Source organism: Oncorhynchus mykiss, chromosome 5 (assembly GCF_013265735.2).
Source record: "Oncorhynchus mykiss isolate Arlee chromosome 5, USDA_OmykA_1.1, whole genome shotgun sequence".
Lineage (NCBI taxonomy): Eukaryota > Metazoa > Chordata > Actinopteri > Salmoniformes > Salmonidae > Oncorhynchus > Oncorhynchus mykiss.
In genome coordinates this window covers 16,556,855-16,580,887 of record NC_048569.1, presented here as the reverse complement: position 1 = coordinate 16,580,887, position 24,033 = coordinate 16,556,855, and the positions used below count along the sequence as shown (strand labels likewise).

At 44.5% G+C, this 24,033-nt stretch overlaps 2 protein-coding genes across 9 annotated transcripts in view; one reads left to right on the top strand and one right to left on the bottom strand.

The window, feature by feature from the left end:
• Nucleotides 1-21,478, top strand: part of ogdhb (oxoglutarate dehydrogenase b) — a 43,524-nt gene extending 22,046 nt beyond the window's left edge. For 2 of the 6 annotated variants that reach the window (XM_036976932.1, XM_036976933.1), the window contains exons 5-23: nt 5,341-5,456; nt 5,563-5,717; nt 6,705-6,851; nt 7,099-7,189; nt 11,082-11,261; nt 11,337-11,465; nt 11,930-12,109; nt 13,338-13,490; nt 15,585-15,687; nt 15,845-15,973; nt 16,201-16,351; nt 16,650-16,777; nt 18,463-18,641; nt 18,836-18,907; nt 19,002-19,130; nt 19,225-19,297; nt 19,450-19,613; nt 19,691-19,845; nt 19,976-21,478. In XM_036976932.1, coding sequence (XP_036832827.1) covers nt 5,341-5,456; nt 5,563-5,717; nt 6,705-6,851; nt 7,099-7,189; nt 11,082-11,261; nt 11,337-11,465; nt 11,930-12,109; nt 13,338-13,490; nt 15,585-15,687; nt 15,845-15,973; nt 16,201-16,351; nt 16,650-16,777; nt 18,463-18,641; nt 18,836-18,907; nt 19,002-19,130; nt 19,225-19,297; nt 19,450-19,613; nt 19,691-19,845; nt 19,976-20,096 — 2,555 coding nt within the window. In that variant the 3' untranslated portion in view covers nt 20,097-21,478. Of the gene's footprint in view, nt 1-5,340; nt 5,457-5,562; nt 5,718-6,704; nt 6,852-7,098; nt 7,190-11,081; nt 11,466-11,929; nt 12,110-13,337; nt 13,491-15,584; nt 15,688-15,844; nt 15,974-16,200; nt 16,352-16,649; nt 16,778-18,462; nt 18,642-18,835; nt 18,908-19,001; nt 19,131-19,224; nt 19,298-19,449; nt 19,614-19,690; nt 19,846-19,975 lie in introns of those variants that run through there. The other 4 variants (XM_036976931.1, XM_036976930.1, XM_036976934.1 and 1 more) reach the window with 3 other exon arrangements.
• A 1,704-nt stretch (nt 21,479-23,182) lies between these two features.
• pargl (poly (ADP-ribose) glycohydrolase, like) overlaps nt 23,183-24,033 on the bottom strand; it is a 40,906-nt gene continuing 40,055 nt past the window's right edge. For all 3 annotated transcript variants that reach the window (XM_021601940.2, XM_021601938.2, XM_021601937.2), the window contains one exon: nt 23,183-23,730. In XM_021601940.2, the coding sequence (XP_021457615.2) occupies nt 23,618-23,730 (113 nt within the window). In that variant the 3' untranslated portion in view covers nt 23,183-23,617. The remainder of the gene's footprint in view (nt 23,731-24,033) is intronic.

Here is a 24,033-nt window from a genome sequence, read left to right as displayed (position 1 = left end):
GCTACAGTCATACCGTTACGCTACAGTCATAACATTACGCTACAGTCATAACATTACGCTACAGTCATAACGCTACTCTACTGTCATAACATTACGCTACAGTTATAACGCTACGCTACAGTCATAACATTACGCTACAGTCATACCGTTACGCTACAGTCATAACATTACGCTACAGTCATAACGCTACTCTACTGTCATAACATTACGCTACAGTTATAACGCTACGCTACAGTCATAACGCTACGCTACAGTCATAACGCTACTCTACTGTCATAACGCTACGCTACAGTCATAACATTACGCTACAGTCATAACGCTACGCTACAGTCATAACGTTACGCTACAGTCATAATGTTACACTACAGTCATAACGCTACGCTACAGTCATAACGCTACTCTACTGTCATAACGCTACGCTACAGTCATAACATTACGCTACAGTCATAACGCTACGCTACAGTCATAACATTACGCTACAGTCATACCGTTACGCTACAGTCATAACGTTACGCTACAGTCATAACATTACGCTACAGTCATAACGCTACGCTACAGTCATAACGCTACGCTACAGTCATAACGCTACGCTACAGTCATAACGCTACGCTACAGTCATAACATTACGCTACAGTCATACCGTTACGCTACAGTCATAACGTTACGCTACAGTCATAACATTACGCTACAGTCATAACGCTACGCTACAGTCATAACGCTACGCTACAGTCATAACGCTACTCTACTGTCATAACGCTACGCTACAGTCATAACGCTACGCTACAGTCATAGCTCTACACTACAGTCATAACGTTACGCTACAGTCATAACGCTACGCTACAGTCATAACGTTACGCTACAGTCATAACGCTACGCTACAGTCATAACGCTACGCTACAGTCATAACATTACGCTACAGTCATAACGCTACGCTACAGTCATAACATTACGCTACAGTCATAACGCTACGCTACAGTCATAACATTACGCTACAGTCATAACGCTACGCTACAGTCATAACATTACGCTACAGTCATAACGCTACGCTACAGTCATAACATTACGCTACAGTCATAACGCTACGCTACAGTCATAACGTTACGCTACAGTCATAACGCTACGCTACAGTCATAACGCTACTCTACTGTCATAACGCTGCGCTACAGTCATAACATTACGCTACAGTCATAACGCTACGCTACAGTCATAACATTACGCTACAGTCATACCGTTACGCTACAGTCATAACGTTACGCTACAGTCATAACGTTACGCTACAGTCATAACGTTACGCTACAGTAAAAGCGCTACTCTACAGTCATAACATTACGCTACAGTCATAACGTTACTCTACAGTAAAAGCGCTACTCTACAGTCATAACATTACGCTGCAGTCATAACATTACGCTACAGTCATAATGTTACACTACAGTAAAAGCGCTACTCTACAGTCATAACATTACGCTACAGTCATAACATTACGCTACAGTCGGAATGCTACAGTCATAATGTTACACTACAGTCATAACGTTACGCTACAGTCATAATGTTACACCACAGTCATAACATTACGCTACAGTCATAATGCTACAGTCATAATGTTACACTACAGTCATAACATTATGCTACAGTCATAACACTACACTATGGTCATAATGCTACAGTCATAACGTTATGCTACAGTAATAGCGCTACACTACAGTCATGACATTACACTACAGTCATAACGTTACGCTACAGTAATAGCGCTACACTACTGTCATAGCATTACGCTGCAATCATAGCTCTACGCTTCAGTCATAACATTACGCTACAGTAATAACATTACGCTGCAGTCATAGCGCTATGCTAGAGTCATAACGTTACGCTACAGTCATAACATTACGCTACAGTAATAGCGCTACTCTACAGTCATAACATTACGCTACAGTCATAACATTACGCTGCAGTCATAGCGCTATGCTAGAGTCATAACGTTACGCTACAGTCATAACATTACGCTATAGTCATAACATTACGCTACAGTCATAACATTACGCTACATAAATAACATTACGCTACAGTCAGTGTTACACTACAGTCATAACATTACGCTACAGTAATAGCGCTACTCTACAGTCATAACATTACGCTACAGTCATAACGTTACGCTAGTCATAACGTTACGCTACAGTCATAATGTTACACTACAGTCATAACGCTACGCTACAGTCATAACGTTACGCTAGTCATAACGTTACGCTACAGTCATACCGTTACGCTACAGTCATACCGTTACGCTACAGTCATAACGTTACGCTACAGTCATAACGCTACGCTACAGTCATAACGCTACGCTACAGTCATAACGTTACGCTACAGTCATAACATTACACTACAGTCATAACATTACGCTACAGTCATAACGCTACGCTACAGTCATAACGTTACGCTACAGTCATAACGTTACGCTACAGTCATAACGCTACGCTACAGTCATAACGTTACGCTACAGTCATAACGTTACGCTACAGTTATAACGTTACGCTACAGTTATAACGCTACGCTACAGTCATAACGCTACGCTACAGTCATAACGTTACGCTACAGTCATAACGCTACGCTACTGTCATAACGTTACGCTACAGTCATAACGCTACGCTACAGTCATAATGTTACACTACAGTCATAATGTTACGCTACAGTCATAACATTACGCTACAGTCATAACGCTACGCTACAGTCAAAAACATTACGCTACAGTCATAACATTACGTTACAGTCATAACATTACGCTACAGTAATAGCGTTACTCTACAGTCATAACATTACGCTACAGTCATAACGTTGCGCTATGGTCATAATGCTACAGTCATAACGTTGCGCTATGGTCATAATGCTACAGTCATAACGTTGCGCTATGGTCATAATGCTACAGTCATAACTCTATGCTACAGTCATGATGCTACGCTATAGTCATAACATTACACTGTGGTCATAATGCTACGGTCATAGCTCTGTGGCAGCCTCCCGCATTTGCCGGGCGGAAGTGGGCATCCAGCCAGGACGGGTTGTGCCAGCTCTACGCTCGAGATCTCCAGTGCGCCTCCGCGGCCCAGTGTATTTGGTCCCTGCTCCAAGCACCAGGCGTCCAGTGCATCTCCCCAGTCCGGTGAGACCTGTTCCGGCTTCACGTACCAGGCATCCAGTGTGTCTCCCCAGCCTGGTAAGCCCTGTGGCAGCTCCACACACCAGTGATGATCCATGGCACGAAGCCTCCAGTGATGATCCATGGTCCGGTTCCACAGAAGCATAGATGCCCCCACCCGGACCTGGGGGTGTGGGGGGGGTACTACTGTTACGCCCTGACCTTAGAGAGCCTTTTTATTTCTCTATTTGGTTAGGTCAGGGTGTGATTAGGGTGGGCATTCTAGGTTTTCTGTTTCTATGTTGGTGTGTTTGATTCCCAATCGGAGGCAGCTGTCTATCGTTGTCTCTGATTGGGAATCAGATATAAATTGTCAGTTTGCTTTTGGGTTTTGTGGGATCTTGTCTTTGTTTGTTCCTTTATGCACGACTAGCTTGACGTTCGGTTTGTGTTCATTGTTTTTCCCCGGTGTTACGTTTTCAAATAAAGAGAGAATGTATGCCTTCCACGCTGCACCTTGGTCCGGTCATTTATCATCCGACGACCAGCGTAACAATGTAGGCACCTGAGTTGAGCCATAAGGGAGACTAGGCATTTACCATCTCATTACCGCTATCAGATTAGGGGGCAATGCAGCCTGTTTTTTGTCCCTCCACTTTGGTTCTGAAATCACCATCACCCACAAATGAACTTGTCATTTTTGCAGATTAAGTGTTTGAGCTACTAATGTATCAATATTTATAATTTACAAATTAGCTATGACATAGCCAATGAATATATAGCACAACTATAAAGGATTTCAGCCCCATCTCTAAATCGGATGTTGGATGTTTTTATGGAGTTCTTGCAAAAATGTTTGCTGTCCTCGTTATGAAATTATCAACTTTACCCTGTATATCTGAAAATGACCATATTGTTTAAACCTCTAGAGGCGATGTCTGTGCCCCCACGGAAATCTAATAAGCAGTAACAAAATAATGACAAAAGAAAGTATGTTTAAACTAGAGATATGTTGTTTTGCATGGGCTGTGTATCAATCCACCGCATCCACCAAATGTAGCCTTCCACATCTGCGGTGGAAGGTGGCCGAGCTACAGCGGTGTTCGTCAGACCATGAGACATCGCGAAAATCGGTCTTCTCACGAAAACATCTGTAGCATCTGATTAGTTTGTTCTACACACTAATATGAGCCCCTATGGAAAGATGAGATGTTTTTCTCTAGGACGCCCACAAGCCTCACAAGACTAGTCTGAAGGTAGCCGTACCAGTTTTTAAAAAAACTAATGGAAGTATATATGGAGATTGTTTAGTGTCCATTTAAAAAAAAATGTATATATATATTTATATATATATATATATATATATTGATCTTTCTTGTATTGCTCAGATATAGGACAGACATTTTAAAACAAACTTCCTTTTGATGATTTCTTTTTACATGCATGAATTTGTTATTCAATGTATTTCTATGGGCTAGCAGAATAGCAGAAAGGTCAAATTCAGTGTTTCATCAAACACTTTTTTAAATACTTTTTTTATACTTAAAGGGGTTCTAAAATTCTAAATCAAATAGTTAAGTGATCCTCAGTTTGACCATCTTAAAACAATTCCACATGTTAGGATTCTCTGTGACATCCTATCAAGTGCACGCCATTGCCTGCCTCCATTTTGTATTTGCATCATCACTCACCCTTTCATTCCAGACAGGACATCATCCCTCTCTCCTGTTGCTATACCACTCTATAATAGAATTTCTAGAATCTAAAGGTACAGTATTCTAGAAGCAGAATTACATTTGTCACCTCTCTCTCCAACACCTTTCTCCATTTTAACATTGGTATTGTCTCTTCCCCCTCTTTCTTTTCAACTCTTCCGCTCTCTGTCACCTGATCCTATCCCTCCCATCTCTCTTGTGTCATGCAATAAACCTGTTTTTGTCCATCAAACTAATGCTGTGCCTCTATTAGCTTTTAACCAATCAATGCTGAGTTTTTTGGCTGTATGTTTAACTTAGATTCGAATAAAGTGTTTCTCTAGATATCAAGTAGGTTTGATGTTTATATTTGCCTTCCATCTCCATGCCCCCCCTCACTCTCCCTCCCTCCCTCCCTCTTTCTTCCTCTCTCTCTTTCTCGGATCACCACATCCTCTCTCCTGACATTATATTTTGTTTCTTCACCCCTATCCTCTGTCTCCATGGTGATGATGGCAGGGTTTTATGGTCTGGATGAGTCTGACCTGGACAAGGTGTTCCGGCTCCCCACCACCACCTTCATCGGGGGCAGCGAGAGCGTTCTGCCCCTCAGAGAGATCATAAGCCGCCTCGAGGTAAAGTAGATCTGCCGCATCGTATACAACACACACTTAGTCATTACTAACAAAAATAGCACACACATGCACACACTGACCTCACCTCTCTTTTCCTGTCCTGTAGATGGCATACTGTCAGTCTATTGGGGTAGAGTTCATGTTCATTAATGACCTGGAGCAGTGCCAGTGGATCAGACAGAAGTTTGAGAGGCCAGGTGTCATGCAGTTTACCCTGGAGGAGAAGAGGACCTTGCTGACCAGAATGGTTCGATCCACCAAGTATGTCTGTGTGTCTGTCTGTGTGTCTTTAAGTATGGTCATATGACACAAAAATAGAGTTCTTTGGCCACGCACACCAGTGGTGGGTTTGGCCTTCAAAAGAACAATGCAAATGCAGAAAATACCTCTTCCCTACTGTAAAATATGATGGTACATATTCGATATTATGGGGCTATTTTGCTTCCACTGGTCCTGGGGTCCTTAAGGTCAACAGCATCATGAGCTTTACCCAGTACCAGGACATTTTAGCCAGAAACCTGATTGCCTCTACCATGAGGCTGAAACTTGGCCGCAAGTGGATCTTCCAGCAAGACAATAACCCCCAACACACATCAACATCCACAAAGAAATTGTTACTTGACCACAAAATCAACATTTTGCAATGGCCATCTCTGCAGTCTCTGAACTTGAACCCCATTGAAAACCCGTGGTTTGAATTGAAGAGGGCAGTCCATAAGCGCAGACAAAGGTTATCAAGGATTGATTATGTATGGAGGAATGGTCTGTTGTTTTGAATTTATGTAACCTTCATTTAACTAGGCAAGTCAGATAAGAACGAATAGTTATTTACAATGACGGCCTACCCCGGTCAAACCCGGACGATGCTGGGCCAATTGTGCGCAGCCCCGTGGGACTCCCAATCATGGCCTGTTGTGATACAGCCTGGAATCAAACTAGGGTCTGTAATGATACCTCTAGCACTGAGATGCAGTGCCTTAGACTGCTGCACCACTCGGGAGCCCCTAAGATCAAACAAAATCTATTTTTCTGAGCAATTGTATTAGTATAAAATAATATAATTTTAATGTATTTTTTTTTTACATACAATATAGATCAGTATTTGTATTATTTTATACAGTCTTTTTTGCTCTTTGTCAAGGGATCCAATAATTCTGGACTTCACTGTATAACTCTATGACTGGATTCTGGACTGGGTAAAATGAGGAGTGAGCGGGGCCTAACCTTGTATGACTTCCTGTTGGTCAGGTTCGAGGAGTTCCTCCAGAGGAAGTGGTCATCAGAGAAGCGTTTTGGTCTGGAGGGCTGTGAGTCTCTCATCCCGGCCCTGAAGACCATCATCGACAAGTCCAGCATGAACGGAGTAGAGAGCATCATCATGGGCATGCCCCACAGGTACTGTTACCATGGAAATGCCAATCACAGGCTGCCCCACACGTAGCGTCGCTACGGTAGTACTAGACACCGGTCTCAACCTACTGTTGTAGCTCTCCTGGTTGCTGGGTTCCCGGGAATATTCACAGTTTCCATTACAACTACTTGTTCTTTACTGGAAAAGCCAGATAGATTGTTCATTAGACCTGTAACATTTACTATACTGTACATGAAAGCTAAAAGTCTATCGTAGTTTCTCTCTCCCCAGGGGGAGGTTGAATGTGTTGGCCAATGTGATCCATAAGGAGCTGGATCAGATCTTCTGTCAGTTTGACTCCAACCTGGAAGCTGCTGATGAGGTAAATTATACAGCCAGTAGAGAGCAAATCAAATATTTGTCACATACACATGGTTAGCAGATGTTAATGCGAGTGTAGCGAAATGCTTGTGCTTCTAGTTCCGACCATGCAGTAATAACCAACGAGTAATCTAACCTAACAATTTCACAACAACTACCTTACAAGTGTAAATTAATAAGAATATGTACATAAATATATATGAATGAGCGATGGCCGAACGGCATAGGCAAGATGCAGTAGATGGTATAGAGTACAGTATATACAGTGGGGAGAACAAGTATTTGATACACTGCCGATTTTGCAGGTTTTCCTACTTTCAAAGGATGTAGAGGTCTGTCATTTTTTATCATAGGTACACTTCAACTGTGTGAGACGGAATCTAAAACAAAATCCATAAAATCACATTGTATGATTTTTAAGTAATTAATTTGCATTTTATTGCATGACATAAGTATTTGATCACCAACAAACCAGTAATTCCGGCTCTCACAGACCTGTTAGCCCTGGTGACACAATGTGGAAACTCTCCTGGTAACACAATGTGGAAACTCTCCCGGTAACACAATGTGGAAACTCTCCCGGTAACACAATGTGGAAACTCTCCCGGTGACACAATGTGAAAACTCTCCTGGTGACACAATGTGGAAACTCTCCCGGTGACACAATGTGGAAACTTTCCTGGTAACACAATGTGGAAACTCTCCTGGTGACACAATGTGGAAACTCTCCTGGTGACACAATGTGGAAACTCCCCTGGTGACACAATGTGGAAACTCTCCTGGTGACACAATGTGGAAACTCTCCTGGTAACACAATGTGGAAACTCTCCCGGTGACACAATGTGAAAACTCTCCTGGTGACACAATGTGGAAACTCTCCTGGTGACACAATGTGGAAACTCTCCTGGTGACACAATGTGGAAACTCTCCCGGTGACACAATGTGGAAACTTTCCTGGTAACACAATGTGGAAACTCTCCTGGTGACACAATGTGGAAACTCTCCTGGTGACACAATGTGGAAACTCCCCTGGTGACACAATGTGGAAACTCTCCTGGTAACACAATGTGGAAACTCTCCTGGTAACACAATGTGAAAACTCTCCTGGTGACACAATGTGGAAACTCTCCCGGTGACACAATGTGGAAACTTTCCTGGTAACACAATGTGGAAACTCTCCTGGTGACACAATGTGGAAACTCTCCTGGTGACACAATGTGGAAACTCTCCTGGTGACACAATGTGGAAACTCCCCTGGTAACACAATGTGGAAAGTAATTTTTTTTTACATTTTTTTAAATTTTATTTCACCTTTATTTAACCAGGTAGGCTAGTTGAGAACAAGTTCTCATTTGCAACTGCGACCTGGCCAAGATAAGGCATAGCAGTGTGAACAGACAACACAGAGTTACACATGGAGTAAACAATTAAGTCAATAACACAGTAGAAAAAAGGGGAGTCTATATATACATTGTGTGCAAAAGGCATGAGAAGGTAGGCAAATAATTACAATTATGCAGATTAACACTGGAGTGATAAATGATCAGATGGTTATGTACAGGTAGAGATATTGGTGTGCAAAAGAGCAGAAAAATAAATAAATAAAAAACAGTATGGGGATGAGGTAGGTGAAAATGGGTGGGCTATTTACCAATAGACTATGTACAGCTGCAGCGATCGGTTAGCTGCTCAGATAGCAGATGTTTGAAGTTGGTGAGGGAGATAAAAGTCTCCAACTTCAGCGATTTTTGCAATTCGTTCCAGTCACAGGCAGCAGAGAACTGGAACGAAAGGCGGCCAAATGAGGTGTTGGCTTTAGGGATGATCAGTGAGATACACCTGCTGGAGCGCGTGCTACGGATGGGTGTTGCCATCGTAACCAGTGAACTGAGATAAGGCGGAGCTTTACCTAGCATGGACTTGTAGATGACCTGGAGCCAGTGGGTCTGGCGACGAATATGTAGCGAGGGCCAGCCGACTAGAGCATACAAGTCGCAGTGGTGGGTGGTATAAGGTGCTTTAGTGACAAAACGGATGGCACTGTGATAAACTGCATCCAGTTTGCTGAGTAGAGTGTTGGAAGCAATTTTGTAGATGACATCGCCGAAGTCGAGGATCGGTAGGATAGTCAGTTTTACTAGGGTAAGTTTGGCGGCGTGAGTGAAGGAGGCTTTGTTGCGGAATAGAAAGCCGACTCTTGATTTGATTTTCGATTGGAGATGTTTGATATGGGTCTGGAAGGAGAGTTTAGAGTCTAGCCAGACACCTAGGTACTTATAGATGTCCACATATTCAAGGTCGGAACCATCCAGGGTGGTGATGCTGGTCAGGCGTGCGGGTGCAGGCAGCGAACGGTTGAAAAGCATGCATTTGGTTTTACTAGCGTTTAAGAGCAGTTGGAGGCCACGGAAGGAGTGCTGTATGGCATTGAAGCTCATTTGGAGGTTAGATAGCACAGTGTCCAAGGACGGGCCGGAAGTATATAGAATGGTGTCGTCTGCGTAGAGGTGGATCAGGGAATCGCCCGCAGCATGAGAAACATCATTGATATATACAGAGAAAAGAGTCGGCCCGAGAATTGAACCCTGTGGCACCCCCATAGAGACTGCCAGAGGACCGGACAGCATGCCCTCCGATTTGACACACTGAACTCTGTCTGCAAAGTAATTGGTGAACCAGGCAAGGCAGTCATCCGAAAAACCGAGGCTACTGAGTCTGCCGATAAGAATACGGTGATTGACAGAGTCGAAAGCCTTGGCAAGGTCTATGAAGACTGCTGCACAGTACTGTCTTTTATCGATGGCGGTTATGATATCGTTTAGTACCTTGAGCGTGGCTGAGGTACACCCGTGACCGGCTCGGAAACCAGATTGCACAGCGGAGAAGGTACGGTGGGATTCAAGATGGTCAGTGACCTGTTTGTTGACTTGGCTTTCGAAGACCTTAGATAGGCAGGGCAGGATGGATATAGGTCTGTAACAGTTTGGGTCCAGGGTGTCGCCCCCTTTGAAGAGGGGGATGACTGCGGCAGCTTTCCAATCCTTGGGGATCTCAGACGATATGAAAGAGAGGTTGAACAGGCTGGTAATAGGGCTTGCGACAATGGCGGCGGATAGTTTCAGGAATAGAGGGTCCAGATTGTCAAGCCCAGCTGATTTGTACAGGTCCAGGTTTTGCAGCTCTTTCAGAACATCTGCTATCTGGATTTGGGTAAAGGAGAACCTGGAGAGGCTTGGGCGAGTAGCTGCGGGGGGGGGGGGGGGGGGGGGGGGGGAGCTGTTGGCCGAGGTTGGAGTAGCCAGGCGGAAGGCATGGCCAGCCGTTGAGAAATGCTTGTTGAAGTTTTCGATAATCATGGATTTATCGGTGGTGACCGTGTTACCTAGCCTCAGTGCAGTGGGCAGCTGGGAGGAGGTGCTCTTGTTCTCCATGGACTTCACAGTGTCCCAGAACTTTTTGGAGTTGGAGCTACAGGATGCAAACTTCTGCCTGAAGAAGTTGGCTTTAGCTTTCCTGACTGACTGTGTGTATTGGTTCCTGACTTCCCTGAACAGTTGCATATCGCGGGGACTATTCGATGTTAGTGCAGTCCGCCACAGGATGTTTTTGTGCTGGTCGAGGGCAGTCAGATCTGGAGTGAACCAGGGGCTATATCTGTTCTTAGTTCTGCATTTTTTGAACGGAGCATGCTTATCTAAAATGGTGAGGAAGTTACTTTTAAAGAAGGACCATGGAAAAAGTCCTATCAGGAGCAAAAGAAAATGAAAAATGTTTGCTCATGTTTACCTCCATTTCACTTCTGAACTCTCTCTCTCTCTCTCTCTCTCTCTCTCTCTCTCTCTCTCTCTCTCTCTCTCGCTCTCTCGCTCTCTCGCTCTCTCGCTCTCTCTCAGGGTTCTGGAGATGTGAAGTACCATTTGGGGATGTGGCACCGTAGGATCAACCGGGTCACTGATAGGAACATCACGCTGTCACTCATGGCTAACCCCTCCCATCTGGAGGCTGTGGACCCCGTGGTGCAGGGCAAGACCAAGGCTGAGCAGTTCTACTGTGGAGACACAGAGGGAAAAAGAGTATGTACACACACAAATGCACACCGTTTTTTTTCTCTGTGTGTGTGCATTTATATTTCTGTGTGTGTGTTCCAGGTGATGTCCATCCTGCTCCATGGTGATGCAGCGTTTGCAGGCCAGGGGGTTGTCTACGAAACTTTCCACCTCTCTGACCTGCCCTCCTACACCACCCACGGCACTGTCCATGTGGTGGTCAACAACCAGGTAACACATCCTGCAACACCAAACACACCACTGTCCATGTGGTGGTCAACAATCAGGTAACACATCCTGCAACACCAAACACACCACTGTCCAAGTTCTTCTGACGATCTTCATTTGGTGTATCGACACGATACTCTTTGACAAATCCTGATTTTGTGGAGGTGATGCTTGAAGTGGAGGGGGGAGTTTTACAGGAAATTTGGGGTGTTTCTGTCATGGGGAGGGGCTTACTTCCGTAAATAGAGTTAGCTAGTGTACACAACATTTGGTTCTGGGTTCTGAGATTAACTACCAGGTAACAAACCCACTTTAACTGCCCCATGAATGACCTGTTGTTCTCTATACCCTACACATACACACACACAAACAAAACCTCCTACATCACTGTCACATTCACAGAAGAACAACCCTGTTACACGCCCGCACCCACACACCCTCTAACCACCTGTCTCTTTTCCCTGTAGGTTGGTTTCACCACCGACCCCAGGGTGGCGAGGTCATCATCCTACCCTACAGACGTGGCCAAGGTGGTCAATGCCCCCATCTTCCACGTCAACGCTGATGACCCCGAGGCCGTCATGTACGTCTGTAACGTCGCCGCCGAGTGGAGAGCCACCTTTCACAAGGACGTGGTGGTAGACTTGGTGAGTGTGTTCCTTGATCAGGGTGGTGTTCATTAGGCAAACGGAAGAGCACTGACAAACACGATTTTCGTTGTTTGTTTACCTCTTAAGCTGACAGTCCCCGAAATGGGGCACTAGAATTACTTAAAACAATATGTACATATTTACATGACTTATTTGATTGATTTCCCACCGTTTTATAAGTCGGAAAGAGGCAGGGTAGCCAGTGGTTAGAGCGTTGGACTAGTAACCGGAAGGTTGCAAGTTCAAACCCCCGAGCTGACAAGGTACAAATCTGTCGTTCTGCCCCTGAACAGGCAGTTAACCCACTGTTCCTAAGCTGTCATTGAAAATAAGAATTTGTTCTTAACTGACTTGCCTAGTTATATAAAGGTAAAATAAAATTAAAAATCCAGACCTTCCTAGGACCATGTAAACATCCTTGGTCAAATTGCCTCCCTCTGGTGGTCAGCTGCATCATTACATCAATTGATATCACTTCACCCTTATATCAAAGGGGTGTTCCTTAGAAAAACATTTATCCAGCTCGACTGCTTCACAGCACAGACATGGCAAAACAATAGCTGAATTTGTCTCGAGCAGGTGGATCTAAATACAGAACTTTCATAGCTCTACGATAAAGAATGCAACCTACACACTTCCTTAAACCTAAAATAAGTAATTTTGTGTAAAAGTGACACATTTGAGCCCTTTTTCCCTCTATAGGACGGATGCAAGCTGTTTAAATGGCCCAAATGTAACAGATTTTGACCATCACTAATGCCATGATATGTTTGGTAAAGTAATAAAGAAGGTGAAATATTTTGGGTAGATGTCACTAAAACAGATAACTATATATGGACAAAGTATGAAAAGGCTCATTCATTCACAAAACATGTTTGATTTGATCATATTTGTATATGTTTTATTACTTTTATTGTGTACGAGATCGTATGGGTTCTCTCAGACATAAACAATTCCAGGTGAAAGCCAAAGGTCATAGCTTTCTAGGGGGGGAAACACTATTACATTAATAAAATATTGACCTCTTGCTAGATTGATGACTAAAGCCACAGTGAAACGGTGCAAAACGCCTGTTAGCTCTAAATAACGTTTTCTGTCGCGTGCCCCACTGACCGTCACCAAGGTGTGTTGCTAAAGTGTAATGGTCTTAATCAGATGACTGAGCCAATGTTTACACACCCTTCTAATCTGTGTGTATATATATGTGTGTGTGTGTACCCTCCAGGTGTGTTACAGGCGTAACGGCCACAATGAGATGGACGAGCCCTTGTTCACTCAGCCTCTGATGTACAAGCAGATCAAGAAGCAGAAAGGAGTCCTCCAGAAATACTCTGAGAAACTCCTAGCAGAGGGAGCAGTCAGCAGACAGGACTATGAGGTAACACATTCTGCCATTTATACTATATACCCATATACAGTGGGGCAAAAAGTATTTAGTCAGCCACCAATTGTGCAAGTTCTCCCACTTAAAAAGATGAGAGAGGCCTGTAATTTTCATCACACTTCAACTATGACAGACAAAATGAAAAAAGAAATCCAGAAAATCACATTGTAGGATTTTTAATGAATTTATTTGCAAATTATGGTGGAAAATAAGTATTTGGTCACCTACAAACAAGCAAGATTTCTGGCTCTCACAGACCTGTAACTTCTTCTTTAAGAGGCTCCTCTGTCCTCCACTCGTTACCTGTATTAATGGCACCTGTTTGAACTTGTTATCAGTATAAGACACCTGTCCACAACCTCAAACAGTCACACTCCAAACTCCAAGACCAAAGAGCTGTCAAAGGACACCAGAAACAAAATTGTAGACCTGCACCAGGCTGGGAAGACTGAATCTGCAATAGGTAAGCAGCTTGGTTTGAAGAAATCAACTGTGGGATCAATTATTAGGAAATGGAAGACATACAAGACCACTGATAATCTCCCTCGATCTGGGGCTCCACGCAAGATCTCACCCTGTGGGGTCAAAATGATCACAAGAACGGTGAGCAAAAATCCCAGAACCACACTGGGGGACCTAGTGAATGGCCTGCAGAGAGCTGGGACCAAAGTAACAAAGCCTACCATCAGTAACACACTACGCCGCCAGGGACTCAAATCCTGCAGTGCCAGACGTGTCCCCCTGCTTAAGCCAGTACATGTCCAGGCCCGTCTGAAGTTTGCTAGAGAGCATTTGGATGATCCAGAAGAAGATTGGGAGAATGTTATATGGTCAGATGAAACCAAAATATAACTTTTTGGTAAAACCTCAACTCGTCGTGTTTGGAGGACAAAGAATGCTGAGTTGCATCCAAAGAACACCATACCTACTGTGAAGCATGGGGGTGGAAACATCATGCTTTGGGGCTGTTTTTCTGCAAAGGGACCAGGACGACTGATCCGTGTAAAGGAAAGAATGAATGGAGCCATGTATCGTGAGATTTTGAGTGAAAACCTCCTTCCATCAGCAAGGGCATTGAAGATGAAACGTGGCTGGGTCTTTCAGCATGACAATGATCCCAAACACACCGCCCGGGCAACGAAGGAGTGGCTTCGTAAGAAGCATTTCAAGGTCCTGGAGTGGCCAATCCAGTTTCCAGATCTCAACCTCATAGAACATCTTTGGAGGGAGTTGAAAGTCTGTGTTGCCCAGCAACAGCCCCAAAACATCACTGCTCTAGAGGAGATCTGCATGGAGGAATGGGCCAAAATACCAGCAACAGTGTGTGAAAACCTTGTGAAGACTTACAGAAAACGTTTGACCTCTGTCATTGCCAACAAAGGGTATATAACAAAGTATTGAGATAAACTTTTGTTATTGACCAAATACTTATTTTCCACCATAATTTGCAAATAGATTCATTAAAAATCCTACAATGTGATTTTCTAGATTTTTTCCCTCATTTTGTCTGTCATAGTTGAAGTGTACCTTTGATGAAAATTACAGGCCTTTCTCATCTTTTTAAGTGGGAGAACTTGCACAATTGGTGGCTGACTAAATACTTTTTTGCCCCACTGTATATGGCCATATAAATCATAAACAACATGTTACATTTAGGTCATTTAGCAGACGCTCTTATCCAGAGCGACTTACAGTAATGAGTGCAAACATTTTCATATTTGTTCGTACTGGTCCCCTTTGGGAATCGAACCCAAAACCCTAGGCGTTGCAAGTGCCATGCTCTACCAACTGAGTCACACAACCCTTGCAAACCGTACAAACTTGTACTTAGATATCCTATTCTGCCCTCTGTCTTTACATAAAATACTATCCTGAATGAATAAAATAGAATGTACTTGCTGATTGACATGAGGTGGCAAGGGGGTGTTGTTGAGTATAACATCATTCAACATTAAATGGATATGAACCCTTCCCGTCTGGTGTTGAGTATAACATCATTCAACATTAAATGGATATGAACCCTTCCCGTCTGGTGTTGAGTATAACATCATTCAACATTAAATGGATATGAACCCTTCCCGTCTGTAGGAGGAGATAGCCAAGTATGACAAGATCTGTGAGGAGGCTCACGCTCGCTCTAAAGACGAGAAGATTCTACACATCAAACACTGGCTGGACTCTCCCTGGCCCGGTCAGTGTGTGTGTGTGTGTGTGTGTGTATGCCTTTGTGCGTGAGAAACGATATATTGTAAAACATAGGTTAAGGGCATATGTATGTATATGTTAAAATCTATAATGTGTAGACAGACACTAACAACATGTATCTTTATCTCTGTGTGTGTGTGTAGGTTTCTTCAACGTGGACGGCCAGCCTAAGAGTATGACCAGTCGGTCTACAGGCCTGCCTGAGGAGGAGCTGGTACACATAGGATACATCGCTTCATCTGTCCCTGTGGAAGACTTCACCATACACAGAGGTACTGATAAACACACACACACACACACACACACACACACACACACACACACACACACACACACACACACACACACACACACACACACACACACACACACACACACACACACACACACACACACACACACACACACACACACACACACACACACACACACACACACTACCTGTGGAAGACAAGTACATATCCTCATCCATCTGTGTGTGTGTGTGTGTGTGTGTCAGGTCTGAGTCGTATACTAAAGGGTCGTGCGACGATGGTAGGCCAGCGTGTGTGTGACTGGGCTCTAGGAGAGTACATGGCCTTTGGTTCGCTGCTCAAGGAGGGGACACACATACGTCTCAGTGGACAGGACGTAGAGAGAGGAACCTTCAGGTATTAATGTCACCCTTAAGGACTGTCTATGTCACTGTAATGACTATGTCGTGCATAAGTCACTTGCTTGACAGTGTTGTATAGTTTGAGTATTCTATAGTAAGGTGTCTTTCAGGAAACCAGGGTTACGTTCATAACTGGATGTTATGTCAGTTTAATCAACATGTAGCTCAAGCAGTACTGTAACAATATGGTGGTGTTTTAACTTCTCTCTTTATCCCAATCCCTCTCTTTTTCTCTACCCATCCCTCTCTATATTTGCCTCTTTCTTTCCTTTCTCTCTCTCCTCTCTGCACAGTCACAGGCACCATGTCCTGCATGACCAGAAGATTGATAGGAGGATCTGTATCCCCATGAACCACATCTCTCCTAACCAGGCTCCATACACCGTCTGTAACAGCTCTCTGTCGGAGTATGGAGTACTGGGTTAGCAGAAGCACGGACGCACGCACAGTCTGGTTTTAATAACCTTGTGGGGGCACACAATTGATTCCGATTCAAAATCCTATTTTCCCTAAACCTTACCCTCACCCTTCAACCTAACCCTTACCCTATAACCTTAAACCTAAACGTAACTCTATAACCTTAAACCTAACCCTAAACCTCACCCTAACCCTATAACCTTAAACCTAACCTTAAACCTAACCCCATAACCTTAAACCTAACCTTAAACCTAACCCCATAACCTTAAACCTAACCCTATAACCTTAAACCTAACCCTATAACCTTAAACCTAACCCTATAACCTTAAACCTAACTCTAACTTCTAACCCTATAACCCTTATTCTAACCCTGACACTAATTCTAACCCTATAACCCCTTGAAATATACTTTTTCCTTGTGGGGACTGGCAAAATGTGTTCAGTAAACATTTTTGTTTACTATTCTTATGGGAATTCCACAAGTATAGTTAAACATGTACACACACAGTACGTACATACAGTATATGCACACATTCATATACATACAGATGCAGTCTATTATTTTGCGCTTTACGCCACAGCATTATGGGGGGGTTGTCTGGCTACAGCATTATGGGGAGTTGTCTGGCCACAGCATTATGGGGGGGTTGTCTGGCCACAGCATTATGGGGAGTTGTCTGGCCACAGCATTATGGGGGGGTTGTCTGGCCACAGCATTATGGGGGGGTTGTCTGGCCACAGCATTATGGGGGGTTGTCTGGCCACAGCATTATGGGGGGGTTGTCTGGCCACAGCATTATGGGGGGGTTGTCTGGCCACAGCATTATGGGGGGGTTGTCTGGCCACAGCATTATGGGGGGGTTGTCTGGCCACAGCATTATGGGGGGGTTGTCTGGCCACAGCATTATGGGGGGGTTGTCTGGCCACAGCATTATGGGGGGTTGTCTGGCCACAGCATTATGGGGGGTTGTCTGGCCACAGCATTATGGGGGGTTGTCTGGCCACAGCATGCCACAGAATTATGGGGGGTTGTCTGGCCACAGCATTATGGGAGGTTGTCTGGCCACAGCATGCCACAGCATTATGGAGGGGGGTTGTCTGGCCACACACAGCATTATGTTTTTTTTCTGGCCACAGCATTATGGGGGGTTGTCTGGCCACAGCATGCCACAGCATTATGGGGGGTTGTCTGGCCACAGCATTATGTTTTTTTTTCTGGCCACAGCATTATGGGGGGTTGTCTGGCCACAGCATTATGTTTTTTTTCTGGCCACAGCATTATGGGGGGTTGTCTGGCCACAGCATGCCACAGCATTATGGGGGGTTGTCTGGCCACAGCATTATGTTTTTTTTTCTGGCCACAGCATTATGGGGGGTTGTCTGGCCACAGCATTATGTTTTTTTTCTGGCCACAGCATTATGGGGGGTTGTCTGGCCACAGCATTATGGGGGGTTGTCTGGCCACAGCATTATGGGAGGTTGTCTGGCCACAGCATGCCACAGAATTATGGGGGTTTGTCTGTTTTTGTTAGTTACTACCCTCATTCCTTCTGACCTGAACACCCCCCCCCCCCCCCTCTCTCTCTGCCTCTGTCCCTTTCCCTCGCTCTCCCTCTGTCCCATCTCCCTCTGTCCCATCTCCCTCTGTCCCATCTCCCTCTGTCCCATCTCCCTCTGTCCCATCTCTAGGATTTGAGCTGGGTTTTGCCATGGCCAGTCCCAATGCATTGGTTCTATGGGAGGCCCAGTTTGGAGACTTCCACAACACAGCCCAGTGTATTATAGACCAGTTCATCTGCCCAGGACAGGCCAAGTGGGTCAGACAGAACGGAATAGTCCTGCTGCTGCCCCACGGCATGGAGGGAATGGTAGGGAGTACTATATATGGGCTCGTTGTCTGTCTGCATGTCTGTCTGCCTGCCTGCCATAGTCACTGAGAACAGAATAGTACTGCAGCTCCTATCGCTTTATCTCTGTCTCTCTAAATGTCGGTGTCCGTTTGGGAAAAAATCTGTTGACACAAATGGACGATAAACGACGTATCCCATGATTCTTCACTCAGGGACCAGAGCACTCCTCGGCCCGACCAGAGAGGTTCCTGCAGATGTGTAACGAAGACCCAGATACCTACCCTGTAAGTGTGTGTGTGTGTTTGTGTATGTCTGAGAGACAGCGAGAGAGAGGGAGTCTCTAAACTTGTGTGTGTGTATGACCTGTCCCGTCCACAGATATTCTCTGCTGAGGAGTTTGCAGTGCGTCAGCTGTATGACTGTAACTGGATCATAGTCAACTGCTCTACACCAGCTAACTACTTCCACGTCCTCCGTAGACAAATACTACAGGCCTTCAGGAAGCCTGTGAGTGTCAGACGCACACATACACATACACACACACACACACACACACACACACACACCTCTCCTCTTTTTATTGATTCTCTCTGTCCTCCAGCTGATAGTCATTACCCCCAAGTCTCTGCTGCGCCACCCAGAGGCCAAGTCCAGCTTTGATGACATGCTGCCAGGTGAGGGATGGAGGGATGGAATGGGAGAAGTGGGGCTCATTGGGTTTTGAGGAGGCGAGAGGATGTGAGGACTCAAGGAAAGACGATTTGAGAAAGAGCCCCAGTGTCTCTGACGTGTGTGTTTGTGTGTCTCTGACGCGTGTGTGTTTCAGGTACCCACTTCCAGCGTCTGATCCCAGACAGTGGTCCTGTGTGTGAGAACCCAGAGGCGGTGAAGAGGATTGTGTTCTGTACTGGGAAGGTCTACTATGAACTGACTAGAGAACGCAACAACAGAGGCAATGATGATACTGTGGCCATTGCGCGCATAGAGCAGGTACACACACACACACACACACACACACACACACACACACACACACTTCCAATCTCACCATCTCTCTCTTCCTCCAGCTCTCTCCGTTTCCGTTTGACCAGGTGAAAGTGGAGACAGATCGTTATCCTAATGCTGACCTGGTGTGGTGCCAGGAAGAACACAAGAACCAGGGTTACTATGACTATGTCAAACCCCGCCTACGAACCACTGTTGACCGCACCCGCCCCGTTTGGTACAACCCACGCTCCTTCACTCATACCAGCTCTGGGAAAGAGATCATTGAATGATTTGATGAAACGCAAGGGGAATAGACTTGTGTTTTGTATTAATTGTGTGCTTCATTCTTTTGTGTGTATGTGTAGGTATGCTGGTCGTGGGCCAGCAGCAGCTCCAGCTACAGGGAACAAAGCAGCTCACCTGGTGGAGTTACAACGCTTCCTAGATACAGCTTTTAACCTGGACGCATTTACTGAACAGTCCTAACACACTTATACACTACACCCTAACCCCTATACCCTACACCTTAACCTTACCTCAGCTGGTGGAGTTACAACACTTCCTAGATACAGCTTTTAACCTGGACTCATTTACTGAACAGTCCTAACACACTTATACACTACACCCTAACCCCTATACCCTACACCTTAACCTTACCTCACCTGGTGGAGTTACAACACTTCCTAGATACAGCTTTTAACCTGGACACTTACACTTGAAAGTCTTAGAAGACCCTACACCCTACTCAATACACCCTTATACCCTAGTCCCCCACTCCACTCTACCTGCTGGAGTTATACGCTTTTCACCTGGATGCATACACTTGAAAGTCTTAGCACAGGGATATCCTAACCCCTAGACCCTGGCTACACCCTACCCTTACCTCACTCTGCTGAAGTTACACCGCTTTTTAGTCAGCTTTTCACCTGGATGCATACACTTGAGTTTTAGCTCAAGTGTATGGTGCTGGTCGTCGGATGATAAATGACCGGACCAAGGTGCAGCGTGGAAGGCGTACATTCTCTCTTTATTAGAAACCGTAACACCGGGAAAAAACAATGAACACAAACCGAACGTCAAGCTAGTCGTGCATAAAGCAACAAACAAAGACAAGATCCCACAACTGAAAAAGGGCTGCCTAAGTATGATCCCCAATCAGAGACAGCGATAGACCGCTGCCTCAGATTAGGAACCATACCCGGCCAACAAAGAAATATACAAACTAGAATGCCCACCCAAATCACACCCTGACCTAACCAAATAGAGAAATAAAAAAAAGTCTCTAAGGTCAGGGTGTGACACTCACTTAAACCCTACACCCTCTAACCCTTATCCCTAAACCAGCATACACTGGATCGTCTGCTATAGAAGACTTCTGCGATACGCACACTGACTGACCATAGGTCCTCTTGAACTGTTGAATCATGGGGGAAATGTCCATGGAGTCAGACAAACAATGGACCCATTTTATCAACCATACAAATACTTTTGTACATTTTCCTCTCTCTCCATCTCTCCCATCTCATTCTCTTTCTTCTCCATCCCTCTCTTCATCTGTCTTTTCACCCTCCTTCCTTTATTCTCCCCACTCATCCCCTTCTTTTTTCTCTCCTCTTGACCAATCACTCTCTCCCTCTGTTTTCTCCTCCTCTCTTCTCCTCCCTCTCTTCCACCTCCTGTGCCAAATGTAAACAAGCTGTTAAGAGATTACTGGATGAGAAATGACTAGTATATTATTATACTATTACATTATTATACTATTATATTATATCAAACATTGTATAAGATACAGTAGTAACTTATGGTGAAAATGTCTACTGGTCTGGTGGGGATCTCTTTGGAACTAAATAAAGTATTTATTTATGTTAGTATAGTGTTTTATGTTTGTCCTTTTATAATTTATTCATTCAATAAAGACATGACATTGTCTGTTTTCAACGTGAGGGCCTGAGAATGCTTTTCAGGAATCTAATTTGATATTATTAATAAAGTATTAAAAACATATCTTGTGTGTGTCAGCGCTCAGCCACAATACAGGGCTCCACAATGCTCAGTTTAGTTTACCAATAAGCAAAGATTGACATCACTGGATTATAAGGGTCACTTCTAGATCATCACTGGATTATAAGAAGGGTCACTTCTAGCTCTAATTCAGTGTAACCTGTAATAAGATATTACATTTCATAATGTAACAAGACAGTATAGTCACCTGAAGGAAATGGATGTGATCCTCTGTGTGTGAGAGTTTCTCCAGCTCAGCATCTCTCCTCCTCAACTCAACTAGCTCCTGTTTCAGTGGCTCCAGTAGACCTTCAGCACGACTCACTTCAGCCTTCTCCTGAGCTCTGATCAGCTCCTTCACCTCAGAGCGCCTTTCCTCCATGGAGCGGATCAGTTCAGTAAAGATCCTCTCACTGTCATCCACTGCTGCATTTGCAGAACGCTGTTTTGAGAGAGAGAGAGAGAGAGAGAGAGAGAGAGAGAGAGAGAGACTCCTTGTCAAAAAGTATATTCCCACTAACTGGGAACCCAGACAGCCTGTTCCCTACAATGGGACTGGAGAGTCTCTCTCTCTCACCTTAAGAGACTCCACAGCCTGTTGGAGCTCCTTCCGCACCTTCTCTCTCTCTCCTGGACTATGTTGTTGATTGTTACCAAACATTCACCACAGCACACAGTTGACCAGCTTGTGTTTCTTTAGTCCAGGAGTGAGGTTGGAGGTGAGTCTCACAGTAAGACACCAGACACACCAGACAGGACATGAGGGCTTTCTGGTCCCAGTGCAGAAATCACACGCCACATCTCCAGGTCCAGCATAGCACAGAGGAGGGGGAGCAGCCTGGAGTCCTGTCTTCTTCAGTGTCTCCACCACCTCAGCCAACATGTTATTTTTCACTCCAAGGTCTACTCTGAGGAAGGTCTGATTGCACTGAGGACAGCTGTAGATGCCCTGATCCCAGTAGCCCTCAATACAACTTCTACAGTAACTGTGTCCACAGGGAATAGCCACCGGCTCCTTCAGTAGATCCAGACAGACAGAACAACAGAACTGGTCCTGGTCCAGTAGACCTCCCTGCTGAGCCATTTAGACTGTTGTTGTTCACTCACACACAGACAGACGACAGAGACACTCGGATCAGTTTAGTTTCCACCGAAGAGAGTTTGTGGGAGGGACTTCCTGGTTCTGCCAAAGGGTGTGTGTGTGTGTGTGTGTGTGTGTGTGTGTGTGTGTGTGTGTGTGTGTGTGTGTGTGTGTGTGTGTGTGTGTGTGTGTGTGTGTGAGAGAGAGAGACAGAAAGAGAGACAGAGAAACAAGAGAGAGACGTGTGTGTCAGTGGCGACTGGTGGGAGGAGCTATAGGAGGACTGGCTCATTGTAATGACTGGAATGGAATTAATGCAACACAGTCAAAAGTGTTTTCCATGTTTGATGTGTTTGATACTGTTCCATTTACACCGTTCCAGCCATTACAATGAGCCAGTCCTTCTATAGCTCGTCCCACCAGCCGCCACTGGTGCGTATGTCTGTCAGCCACAATACTCATTTTACCAATAAACAAACAGTGAAGTCACTAGATTATAAAGAGGAATTTATTCAAAATGTTTAAAGAAAAAAATTATAATTTTAGAGTATTTTACAGTACACTGCATGTATATATATATATGACTGGTGATGGTTAAATTGTTGGCTATCATCAAGGGACAAATCAAAAAGCAGGACCCCTGATTTTGTTGACATCATTTCATTAGCTTTGTTTTATCATCACATTTAGTCGTTTTCTAAATAGTTCAGTATGCAGTAGTTACAAATGTATCAGTTTGATTTAGGAACAGTGTAACTATTGAAAAGACAAACACATTCATAATCAACCATTACTTGGAACTGTACCATGTTTCTATCCACAGATCATTCATAGAGCCACTCTATCTCTGGGGTGCATCTCAATAATGTTAAAAAATGAATGGAGACAAGGAAAGGAAGCTCCTTTAGAGTATGTAGATGTGTCCTCACAGCTGACTCCTGTGTTTCAGGGTATTCCTGATCCAGTCAAACAGGTCCGCATGTGTGTGAGCCAACTGTATCACAGCACAGTAGTCAACCAGCAACTCATACAGCTCACCTGAGACAGGGGAGAGGAATCAATCAATCAAACTTGATTTACACGGCAACTAGGAGGATTTGATGTTTGACTAAACACAGTGAAGGTAAGGAGGACTTTTTTTGCATCACGGCAACGTGTGGAACCGCTGTCATATAAAAAACCTTGCCCAAGGCAAGCCCATGTTTTTTCTATCCTCAGTCCCCTTTGACAGGGTACAGGTGTAGGGTCTTACATTGAGAGAATCTTCATCATATCAATAGAAAATAAGAACAATCTATTTTTTTTAAATCACAACCTCCTCAAGCTTTTGGAGTTGACTAT